General features: G+C 37.9%; 1 protein-coding gene across 1 annotated transcript in view; it reads right to left on the bottom strand.

Moving 5' to 3' along the window:
• Positions 1-872: 872 nt before the first annotated feature.
• The window catches only part of LOC112407976 (centrosomal protein of 78 kDa-like), a gene marked incomplete at its 3' end in the record, with an annotated part of 14,930 nt that continues 4,284 nt past the window's right edge, over positions 873-11,518 (bottom strand). Inside the window, 8 exon segments of the mRNA XM_024757458.1 lie at positions 873-1,065; positions 2,599-2,792; positions 3,083-3,147; positions 4,890-5,003; positions 7,232-7,406; positions 9,760-9,863; positions 10,928-11,000; positions 11,092-11,315. Of these exon segments, the coding sequence (XP_024613226.1) occupies positions 873-1,065; positions 2,599-2,792; positions 3,083-3,147; positions 4,890-5,003; positions 7,232-7,406; positions 9,760-9,863; positions 10,928-11,000; positions 11,092-11,315 (1,142 nt within the window).

Raw genomic sequence — 11,518 nt, 5'->3', positions numbered from 1 at the left:
GGGACTGCAAAGCTTCCAGGACAGAGTCTGAGCAGCGCTCCCCAGGGAGTCTATGAGGGAAGCTGATAAGGATGGTTGTGACTGGAAAAGCGGTGCCACAGTCAGTCATAGAAATTTAGGAAATCCTGAATTAACAGGGCTACAAGGGTTTCTTGACTCAACTTCCTAGAGCGTCTCAAGAGCTCTGGTGAATCGTGAACTCCCAAGAGGATAATTCATACAGGAACAGGGTTTTCCCCAAATGCATGTGGCTGAAAAACCCACTGCATCTCTGGGATGAGTATTCTAGAATGCCCACTGAGAAACCCCGGGACTTCCCAAGATATAAGAGGGGTGTGTGTGAGGGGAAAGGCACCACCTCAGCGCGAAACAGCATCTCACAAAGGTGGTGAGGGTTAGGAGGGCGCAAGAAAACCGCAGGCAGTTGGCAAGCGATGACAAGATGCTCATTTCAGTGGTGTCTGCTCCAAAAGACAAACCAGAAACAGGAAGGACATGAAAAGTGCATCCTGTGGTGAGAGAAGCCCACAAAGGAGTCACTAGGCCTCTCCTGACTGCCTAACTTTTAAATAAAAAATTAACTCTAAATTTGCAAACGATTAGGAAAACTAGAGTAAAAATATAAAGATCTATTCCCTTCCATAGAGGTGGTTGCCATTACAGTCTTTTGTGCATTTTCAGGATCAGATACACAAATGTTTATACGTGTATATATGCGTGTTTCCATATGTACATATATACATATATAGTATATACAAATACAAACACTGTGGGTTTCTAAGTGGAATAATAGACATGTCCTTTTCTACACCTGCTCTTTTTCCTTTTGACCTGATGACGTATCAGGTCATCTTCCCAGTTTGCTCACAGACCTTCCCCGTTCTCCACACACACGTTACTCCATACCACGGATGGATCCTAATTTCCTTCATCAGACCCCTCCTGAAGGACATCCGGGTTGTCTCTAGATTTTCCCCATTACTTAAGTATCGCTCATTGGACCTGCGGGTGCCTGATTTTATGCACACTTTTGTGTAAGGCAGAGTACTGGCAGAGGGCAGGTGCCTAGAAGTAAAAGTCTTTGGTCAAAAAGCAAGAGAGTTTTGAGCTTTGATGGACGCTGCAAACCTCGCTCCAAAATTGAACACATTTATTATACTTAACATAGGCAAAGTGTGCTTGTTCCCTCGTCTACACCAGATGTTATCAGTCTTTAGAATTTCTGCCTATCAGAGGGGAAGAAAATCCCATGGTTTTCATCTGCATTTCCTAAAGAAGTTGGCCCCTTTGTCTAGTAGCCAGCTGTGTTTCTTCTGAGTTGTTTGCTCATACGGGTAGAAACCACCCCCTGCCTTTTTAAAATTTGGTTATCCTTTTTCATTTATTTGTGGGTTATTCTCTGTATCAACAGTAACCTTTTTATGTTAATACACTACCAAACTTCTGTGTCTGTCATTTTGTTTTGTTTATGTCTTGAACTGTAGGAACGTTTTAAATTTTCATGTAATTAAATATCTTTTACTTTATGGCTTCTGAGTTTTATGGCTTACTTAGGAAGGCTTCTGTACTCCCATACACTTACACAGAAATTCTCTCCTGTGTTTTGTATCTGCTTCTTGCATTTAGTTGCATTTACATCTTTTCGACTGACTAGAATTTGTGTATGCTGTGATGCAAATATATAATTTCTGTTTAAATGAATTATCAATGCTTCAATCAGTCAATTAGACAAAAAGTCAAGTTAGACTTTAAAATTGTCTAAGTCAAAATCCAATTCTCAAGTAAACAGGGACCAGTTTCTGGACTTTTCCACCAATCTGTGTTTCCTTCTGCCAGTGGCTTTATATGTTAATAGATCATATGTTAACATCACATTTTATTAATGTTAACATATATGTTCAAAATGTTTCATCTATCCTTTTGCACTAACTTTTTCAGGTGAACACTGAACTGACTTCTAGATACTTACCAATTTTTGTGACTATTGCGAATGGGATCTTTCCTTGTTTTTTATTGTTATTTCTGGCTTATGGGAAAGTAACTGACTTTTACATACATAACTGATCACAATTCTGAACATGGTCATTTCTAGTTTTTCCACTGATTGCTGCATTTTGAAAAAAGTCATTATCTGTGATTTTTGTTGTTTCCTTAGTAAAGGCTCTGGAACCAGCCCACCCCCCCGACTCTCCCCATGTTCTTATCCTGCCTGATCCCACTTCCCCGCTGCACATGACCCTAACCTGTCTGCGCTGCTGTAAAACACTGTCTGTTCACAGGGTGGTGATGACAATAAAAGGTATTCATATCTGTAAAGTGCCAAGGGCTCTGCCTACTTTATTTTATCTTGGGGTTGTCACTAGACACATCACATGCTTCCCTCTCTTTCCTAAGGCCTGGACCCCACATGAAAGGGAGAAAAGGTGACCTCGTATCTGGATATGGATTTTGTCACTTCAAGAGCTTTATCATATTAAAATTAATATCTAATACATATTAAACACTATTTGTCAGGAACATCCTAGGTGCATTCCATAAAAAACACAAATAATATTGACAGCTAACCGTTAAGGAAGTAATTAACCATTAAGGAATAACCATTCAGGCTGTTTTAATTTTAGCACACCGGAAAATGTAAGGGGTATAAGTTCTAGTAGCATTAAAATAAAGAAAGAGTTACCAATTGTAATAGTAGCTTTTCCTTTTCGACCACTTTCCAAAATTATAGGTCTCCTTTTCTGTCTAGCAGCTTTGCATGGTTCCTTCACCGATGGAGAAGTTATCCACTGGTACTGAGAGAGAAATGATAAATATGCCATTTAAGTTCCAGGTAATTTAGGAGGGTTTGATCTTCATTGGAGATTAAGATATTTTAAGTTAATAAAAGGTCTTCAATCTGCATTTCTGGGAAGCTAAATTAAAGCATCACACAACATTTTCAAAAACAGAAAAGCCATTTCATTTGACTAAAAAATTAGTTTTAAGATGGCAGAAAGTACCTTGATGATTTTCTTTTAAAAAGGAAAGAAAAACAAGCCATTAAAGAGAAATTCTTCCGAGAGAATTAAAACATGTTATATACCTCTGACTTGTCACTCCTTCCATTCTGGAGACATTTTTCAGTAACTGCTTTCATCACAGAATGATTTAAAGTATAATAAATTGAAATTAGAGTAATTATTTCCCAATGAGTGGCTATTTCCATTTAAAGCCAAATAATTATTGCTTTTCCCATAAAATTAAATATGAAATCTACACTATGTAATTATACACTTATTTCCCGCTTTGTGTATTCTAATTTCTTCCTCAAAATCCTAAGATGCCATCTTGCAGACTGCTCACAGTGGCTACTATTTTGGCAGCAGCAAAGGTCAGCTTTAAACGTTTTGCATCTTAAAGTGGCTTTGGATACCTTTGGATAGAAAGTACAGTCTGAGCACCATCCAGACACTTAGATACCTAAAGGGCATCTAAGATAACAAACCAAAGTCCTGATATTCCCTCAAAAGCTGCTCCTCCCATCAGCCCCCTTCTTCTAAGTGATACCATCCAGTTGCACACATAATCATCAATGACTTGTCTCCTTGTTACTATCTCCTTCATACCCCACATCTAATCTATCGGCAAGCCTTGTTAGCTACACCTTCAAAACACAACCTGCATTAAACTGCTTTTGACTTGGTCCAAACTTCCAACCTAAGCTAGGCCATAAACATCTCCTTATTTGGACCACCGTGATAGTAACCTAACTCGTCTCCCTGTTTCTCTTCTTTATCCCCCCAACTCTATTCTCTATACCAGGTCATCTTATTCAGATACTATTTAGATCATGCCTTGTCCCAATTCAAAACCCTCTACTCTTTTAGAAGAATCCACATCTTTACTCTGGCCTTCAAGACTTTACAAGAGCAGACCCCTGGCTAGCTCCTTGACCTCAGGTCATACCACACTCTTCTTCACTCAGTACTCTGGCCATATTGGCCTCCTTGCTTTTCCTTAAATAATCCACCCACCTACATGCCTGCATACTCATTGCCTCCTTGTCCTGGAATGTGCTTACTTCAGTTCTTCCATGGCTTGCTCCTCTCTTCATTCAGGTCTCCGTTGAAATGCCACTTCTCCTGTGAAGCCGTCCCCTAACAAACCTATCCAATGGAGTCCTACCTGCTCTCCCTCACTCTCCTTACATTAAGATATTTTTGCACTTCCTACTGTCTAAAATTATATGACTTATCTCTTTACTCATTTCTATCTGAACTCCTTCACTAGAATGTAAGCTCCATGAGGGCAAGACTTTTGTCTGTCTGGTTCACTGCTTTATCCCTAGTGCCTAAACCCATATCTGGCACACAGAAGATAGTAAAAAAATTACTTGTGAATCTGACAAATGAATAAAGTACTTCTGGCAAGAATTCAGAGGTTGCACAGGAAAGAAATAATGCTCTTCGTGGAAGCAGGCTTAGATCTAGGTTCACCTCTATTCAGAATAGAGATAAGAAAAATTTACAAGTATAACTCACTTTAATTAGTACATTATCTGCTAAAGACATAAGGGAAGTGCAACACTAGAAAAGTACAGTTGAAGCTTGAACAACATGGGTTAGAACCTCGCAGGTCCATTGACACATGGATATTTTTCAATAAATACGTACTATCATCCTATACGATCCAAGATTGGTTGAATCCACAGATGCGGAACCACTGACTATAAACTTATACCCAGATTTTCAACTGCGTAGAGGTCGGCACCCCTAGCCCCAAGTTGTTCAAGGGCCAGCTGTATATGATGAGGAAAGTTAAACACATTAAGTTTTAAAAACTGTCAATACGTGAACAAATTCTTTTTGTTTTCCTATGTGTTTATCAATTAAAAAAAAGTGACCACATACCAACAAGTGGATTTTTTCTTATATCCAGAACGAGCAGAGTTCTGTTGGTTTCAAGGGCCTTTAGTAAAGCCTTTGCTCCTTCACTGGTGAGGCCACACTGCTGCAGGTCCAGTGCTTTCGATGAAAGACAAAAGGTCATTTGCGAAGTCTCTACAGACTTAACATATAGACAACTCCCATTTTCTCACGTGTGGAAGAGTCCTGCACAAGACAAGTCATGGCAGGTTTGTAATTTTGGGTATGGAAAAAAACAGAAATGTATACGCACACACATAATGCATAATCCAATTTAAAAACCTCTTCTTGGATGTGCAATGATAACCCTGCCTTTAGTCCCAATAAATCATCCAACATATTTTACTATTACAGAACTGAAGAATAACTGTATATAACCTATGAGCAAAAAGCATCACAAAATGAATCTCAGTTCATAATTAGCAAGGGCGGCAGTGGCATGTAAACCTCACAAGCAAAACCTGGTGGAGCTCAGAAATGCACTGCATTCTTTTGATCATGATCTTCAGCTCCAAATCACACATGAAACTAGTTAAAAGGGGAAAACAAACTAGAAGAAATGTAATAACTGTTAGTTTTAGAGGAAAAAAAGACAGGTCTAAGAGGTTACAAATAATAACAAATTCAAACAATGTGTGAATAGAGAATACATACTAAAAACCTATCATGAAAGTATGATGGTCAAGAACTCTCTCCATGAAAAGTCAGACAAAAACCAGAAAAACTGATCATGAATTCTAGTAGTTCTGGGACTGAACAACCTATTCATTTAAACCAAAGGGATCATCACCAAAGCACAGGTATTAAAAAATATTACATAAAAGGAAACTATGATGAGTCTTTTTTTTTTTTTTAACAGTACGCGGGCCTCTCACTGTTGTGGCCTCTACCATTGCGGAGCACAGGCTCCGGACGCGTAGGCTCAGCGGCCATGGCTCACGGGCCTAGCCGCTCCGCGGCATGTGGGATCTTCCCAGACCGGGGCACGAACCCGTGTCTGCTGCATCAGCAGGCGGACTCCCAACCACTGTGCCTACAGGGAAGCCCAATGAGTCTTTTTTTTAAGTGTTGTATGGACCATCACATTAAAATAACTGGAGTCTTTCAACACCCCCATGACACATAGAAATAGCAAGTCAGACATAAGGATCTGACAGAATATGATACAACCCTTACAAACTCTCACTACAGAAGAATGGACACAGGGTATAATTAACCAAATAGCCAAATTAATACAAACAGTCAGTAAACCTCACCAGTAAATCAAATGAATACAAAATAAAACTAAATGTGGTTATTCTCCTATCAGATTAAGCCAAGATTCTGTAAGAAAAGCCTTTAAATAATGTCTATACCCTTTTGATCCAACAACTCTCTTTCTAAGAATTTAACTAAAAGAAATAGTCAGAGATATAGGTAAGGATATATATATATCAGAGTACTATTTGTAACTGAAAAACTGGACATAGCTTATACACAAGAATGGATAAGCTATGTGCACTGTGGCATATTCATACAATGGAATACTGAACAATCACAAAAAAATCATGCAGGAGATGCAAATTTACTGACTTGCTAAAATGCTCATACTAAATTAATTGAAAAATGTTATAAAATTTGGAGTAATCCCACTTGCATAGAAAATGGAGAGGTACTCATTTTTGTAGTTTTACATTCTTTTACAAGCGCTACAAGCCAGTGTTTGTGAGAGGCAGGCTTCACATCTACTGTTGGGGTGGACTACAAATTGCCACAGCATTTCTGGGTGGTAATTTGGCCGTGTGTATCAAAAGTCTTAAAAATATGTCACACTTAGTCATTCCACTTGTAGTACCTTACTCTACAGAAGTAAGCCCGATGGACACAGAGATGTGTATATAACGCATTCACATTGTTTCTGATAGGGAAAAGCAAACTGTCTAAATCTAATTGCAAAGAATTGATTAAACTATGGGACATCAATATGACACAATACTACGTGATACATCATTAAGTGAAAAAAGCAGGAATATGAAATAGCAAGTATACTACAATTCTATTTTTGTAATCCCTAAGTGTACAAATATATTTATAGAAAAATAAAAGACTGAAAGTATATACACCATAATGAACAGTGATTATATCTGGGTATTAAAATTATAGGTAATTGTTCTCTTGTTACTCTGTATTTTCTATAAAGGATATATGCAACTCTTAGGGAAAGTTTAAAAGCAAAATAAAAGCTATCAGTAAAATCAGGCTTAAAAAAATCCTATCACAACAGTATCATGCCAAAAGCTAAGCATATATCACATTAAAAATTCAATATTTTCAATTTTAGAATTTACCTCTAAGCCATAAATCCTCACTAAGAGATTCTGCCAAAGCACTTGCACCCAGGTCACCAATGAGCGTGTTGCAGTTCAGAGTGATGTGCCGCCAACCAGCCATACAGTCAAGATCAGGTCTCCTGGAACGAAGACGCTCAGCCCAGGTTTCTTCATGCCTTCTGGTAGTCTGATACTTCAGATATTTAATGGGATGAAATTATGATGCTTGAATAAGGAAACAGGGTGTGCCTACTGTGTATGGCTTATTATGTCAGAGATTCACACACACACATATCAAGCATATATGCCAGGAGCATCAACCTGAGAAATTAAACAGTCACTTCTGGTTTATGAGTCCAGTGACCCAGATTCTAGTCATTCAGTGATTAGATTCTAGCCACTGGATTTCCTGTTTCTGAACACTTATGTAAAGTTGGACAACTCAATTAACAGTCTATGAATTATTTTCCTTATCTTCTAAGTCAGGGAATTGGTTCTAAATTCTATCTTTGCTGAGGTTCTATATTTCATCATTCTGTCCTCCAATGGCCTCCAAACACCTGACTGGGCAAAACATAAGAAAACTTTTTAATATGCATCTTATTTATTAACAAATTATATACACAAAGTTCCATATATATAATTTATGTACACGATAAACTACACAGATTTTTAAAAATACAAAGGTAAAAACGTTCTAATATTTTCTTTTCCTAACTCCTAAGGCATTATTTTATTTTACTTATTTTAAAAAAAATATTTATTTATTTATTTGTTTGTTTGTTTGTTTGGCTGTGCTGGGTCTTTAGTTGTGGCATGCTGGATCATTTAGTTTTGGCATGTGGGCTCTTAGTTACGGCAGGCACATGGGATCTAGTTCCTTGAGCAGGGATCGAACCCAAGCCCCCTGCATTGGGAGTGCATAGTCTTAACTGCTGGACCGCCAGGGAAGTCCCAAGCATTATTTTAAAAACTATATTTACAAACTGGATCTCACATGCTACCTAGGGTGTGCACACAAACTTCAGAGGCCTGGACTAGGCAAAGCCAGTTTGATGTGCCTTGGGAAGATAATGGTTTGACATCTAAGCACAAGTACTGTCTTAAAGACATTCCATTCTTTATATTCATAAAATAAATTATGGTAATAGGGAACACTGACGTTAAATGAAAGAAGTCTTATTACATTCTTGAAAAAATAAAAGACTCAAAGTGCCTTTGACACCCTAAAACAAAAATCATTAGTGTCATTTTTCTATTAACAATAACTTATAAAAGCTCCAAGCAGAAATAACAGCAATCACTTACACAGTGCTTAGTATGTGCCAGGCACTATTTATACAAATGAGTTCATTTAAACCTCATAATGAGGCATAGAGGTTAAGTGATTTGTCCATGGTCACTAGCTATGAAATGGGAGAAAGGGAATTTGAACCTAGGCCATTTGGCTTCGGCACCCAACTTCTTGACTGTTTTCAATCACAGGGGTCAATGCACTTGCCCTGTATAGGCTTAAAGAATTTTTCAATTTTTAAAATCTAAATTTAAACATTTCCAGCTTTTTTTAATATATAATATTTTTTTTCTTTAAACCCCACATTTGTTTATTTATTTTTGACTGTGTTGGGTCTTCGTTTCTGTGCGAGGGCTTTCTCTAGTTGTGGCAAGCGGGGGCCACTCTTCATCGCGGTGCATGGGCCTCTCACTATCACAGCCTCTCTTTTTGCGGAGCACAGGCTCCAGACGCGCAGGCTCAGTAGTTGTGGCTCAAGGGCCTAGTTGCTCCGCGACATGTGGGATCTTCCCAGACCAGGGCTCGAACCCCTAGTCCCCTGCATTAACAGGCAGATTCTCAACCCCTGCACCACCAGGGAAGCCCAAACATTTCCAGCTTTGTGGGCTATACAGTTTCTGTTGCAACTACTCAACTCCACTGGCGTAGAGTGAGAGTAGCCATAGGTACCATGTGAACAATGGGTGTGACTATGTTCCAAAAAAACTTTCTTTACCAGGCGATGGGCTGGATCTGGCCCACCAGCCACAGTTTACCTATCCCTGATCTGCACCATCAAACTATTAAAAAGGCTTCATGTCAAATTATTAAATAACTTTAGGGCTAAATACAGTCATTATAACCACTGTAAAGTTGGTAAGGCATTATTTTAAAAACTGTATTTACAAATTGCTGATGTAGTGATTTTTATTAGTTTATAAACTACAGCAGCTAATAGACACTTGATTCATTTAAGTCTTGAAGACTATAATGGCATAGTTTTTTCACAGTATCACAATCAATGTTTTCAGTAACTAAAACTACATAAAAATATTATTATGTATTATATATTAAATCTCTTATTTCTAAAATTAAGTGGACTATCTTTACTAAATGTTAGAATCCCAAACTGAAAACTGGTCATATTCTTTCAATAAAATGAAATCTGCACTCACAGGTATCAAAAGAAAAAAATTAACTACCATTTGTACCAATATATTAATGTGCTTCAATCACATACATTTTCATGAAAGTTTAAACATAAAAAAATCACCTTTAAGATCTTGGCCATGTGATCTGCTCCCTGCCATGTCAGATTACACCCCGTGAAGTTTACTGTTTTAAGAGTGATAGAGTTCTTTACACCTTGACAAATAACTAACAGAAAACACACACACACACACACACACACACACACACAATAAGATGAAGAGCCTATACATTTGTCAATCTTGACTTATTTGCTTTTCTTGAGTCAATTGGAGGTTTACAGCCACTTTCTTAAAATCATTAACTACAATCTTCCCAAACAGGTAATTGATGAACTGATGCATTCTAAAACTTGTCAGTAACAAAGTGTTATTCCAGTTTACAGCAACAGTTTAATTCTATTCAGTACTAAAACTGAATGCACTGGATACTGCAAACTTTCTTCCCAACCACTCAGTAAAGTACTACATACTTTTGAGACAAAGGAAAAAAAAGAAAAACCTAAAGAGCGTAAGACTTCCGATTTTCATTTCCAATGATACATGCCAATCTTGATGATCAATCAGCGATGTAAATGTCAACTATAAACCCAGTATTTTATTAGCTGCTATGCAGTATACAGAGCAATAGAAGAGGGAGGACCTCAAACCCTCTGTTCCCTCAAATTGAAAGGCAGGCTTCCTTACCCCTTCAGACCACTACTGGACACAGGGAAGGCACACTAATGTTTCAGGACCCTAATCAAGAGTCACCTGCTTTGTGATTACTTCCATGACACACCCCCACTAACACCACTGTGTTTGCTGCTCTTATGGGACATGACATATATTTCCTATTTTAACACATACCACAGTGCATTATAATTATGATTGCAGATACATGTTCTAACAATTTAAAGATCATGATGACTTTTTTGCTCTTTACATCTTGCTATTTCCCTTCCCATAATATTTCTTGAAGAGAAACATTAAAATACAGACAAACACAAAAAACAGAAAATATACAAAATGTGTGGTTTGTGGCTTAACACAAACTTAAGTAAAATTAGTTCTGACAGTATCCAGCATGACAAACTTCTATGGTACAAATGAGAATGGACCAAGGTTTGAGCAGGCACAGGAGACAATCCAGGCATGAACAACACCAAGAAAAGGTAGACAGGAAGTAACGTGGTGTGTAAGAAATCACGAGACCAGTCTGATGGAAGAGACTTAAACAAGACTGAAACTCACTTTCTAAACCTTCATCTCCAAGTGGACAACTCGCAAGACACAGGTGCACCAAAGTGGCCGATTTATTCAATCCATTTAATGGGGAGAACAAGTTTAAAATTTTATTGGTTTAGTTTGCCCCAAAAGCAACTATCAAAGGTTGGCAGGACCCAATGAAGGCTTACCTTTGTTAACATAGTTAACTCTCTCTCTCTCACAACTAGCCCACTTAGCTCCAGTTTCCTTAGCGCACCTGACGCACTTACACAGCATTTAAGAACTTTACACAACTAGAATGTCACATCTTTATTTCTTATGGCAGGAACACGACTTCCTGTCGTAAATAAAGTAAACTTTAATAAGTTTAAAGTAAGATAAGAAATAAAGTAAACTTTATTTCTGTCACAACCTAAACCAAAATTATCGTAAAATGAGTGATTTTAACCATATATTTTATCATCATTAAAAAGCATCTAAAGGGCTTTCCTGGTGGTGCAGTGGTTGAGAGTCCGCCTGCCGATGCAGGTACTCCTGCCCTTAAAGCCTTCATTAAGGAGGGAGATGTATAAGCTCAAACTTTCAATCACATGAGATAAAGAACCATAACCTTGG

The sequence above is a fragment of the Neophocaena asiaeorientalis genome, unplaced genomic scaffold (genome assembly GCF_003031525.2).
Source record: "Neophocaena asiaeorientalis asiaeorientalis breed wild unplaced genomic scaffold, Neophocaena_asiaeorientalis_V1.1 scaffold440, whole genome shotgun sequence".
In the NCBI taxonomy this organism is placed as follows: Eukaryota; Metazoa; Chordata; class Mammalia; order Artiodactyla; family Phocoenidae; genus Neophocaena; species Neophocaena asiaeorientalis.
Note: the sequence above shows the minus strand (reverse complement) of the source record. Positions and strands in the feature narration are given on the sequence as shown.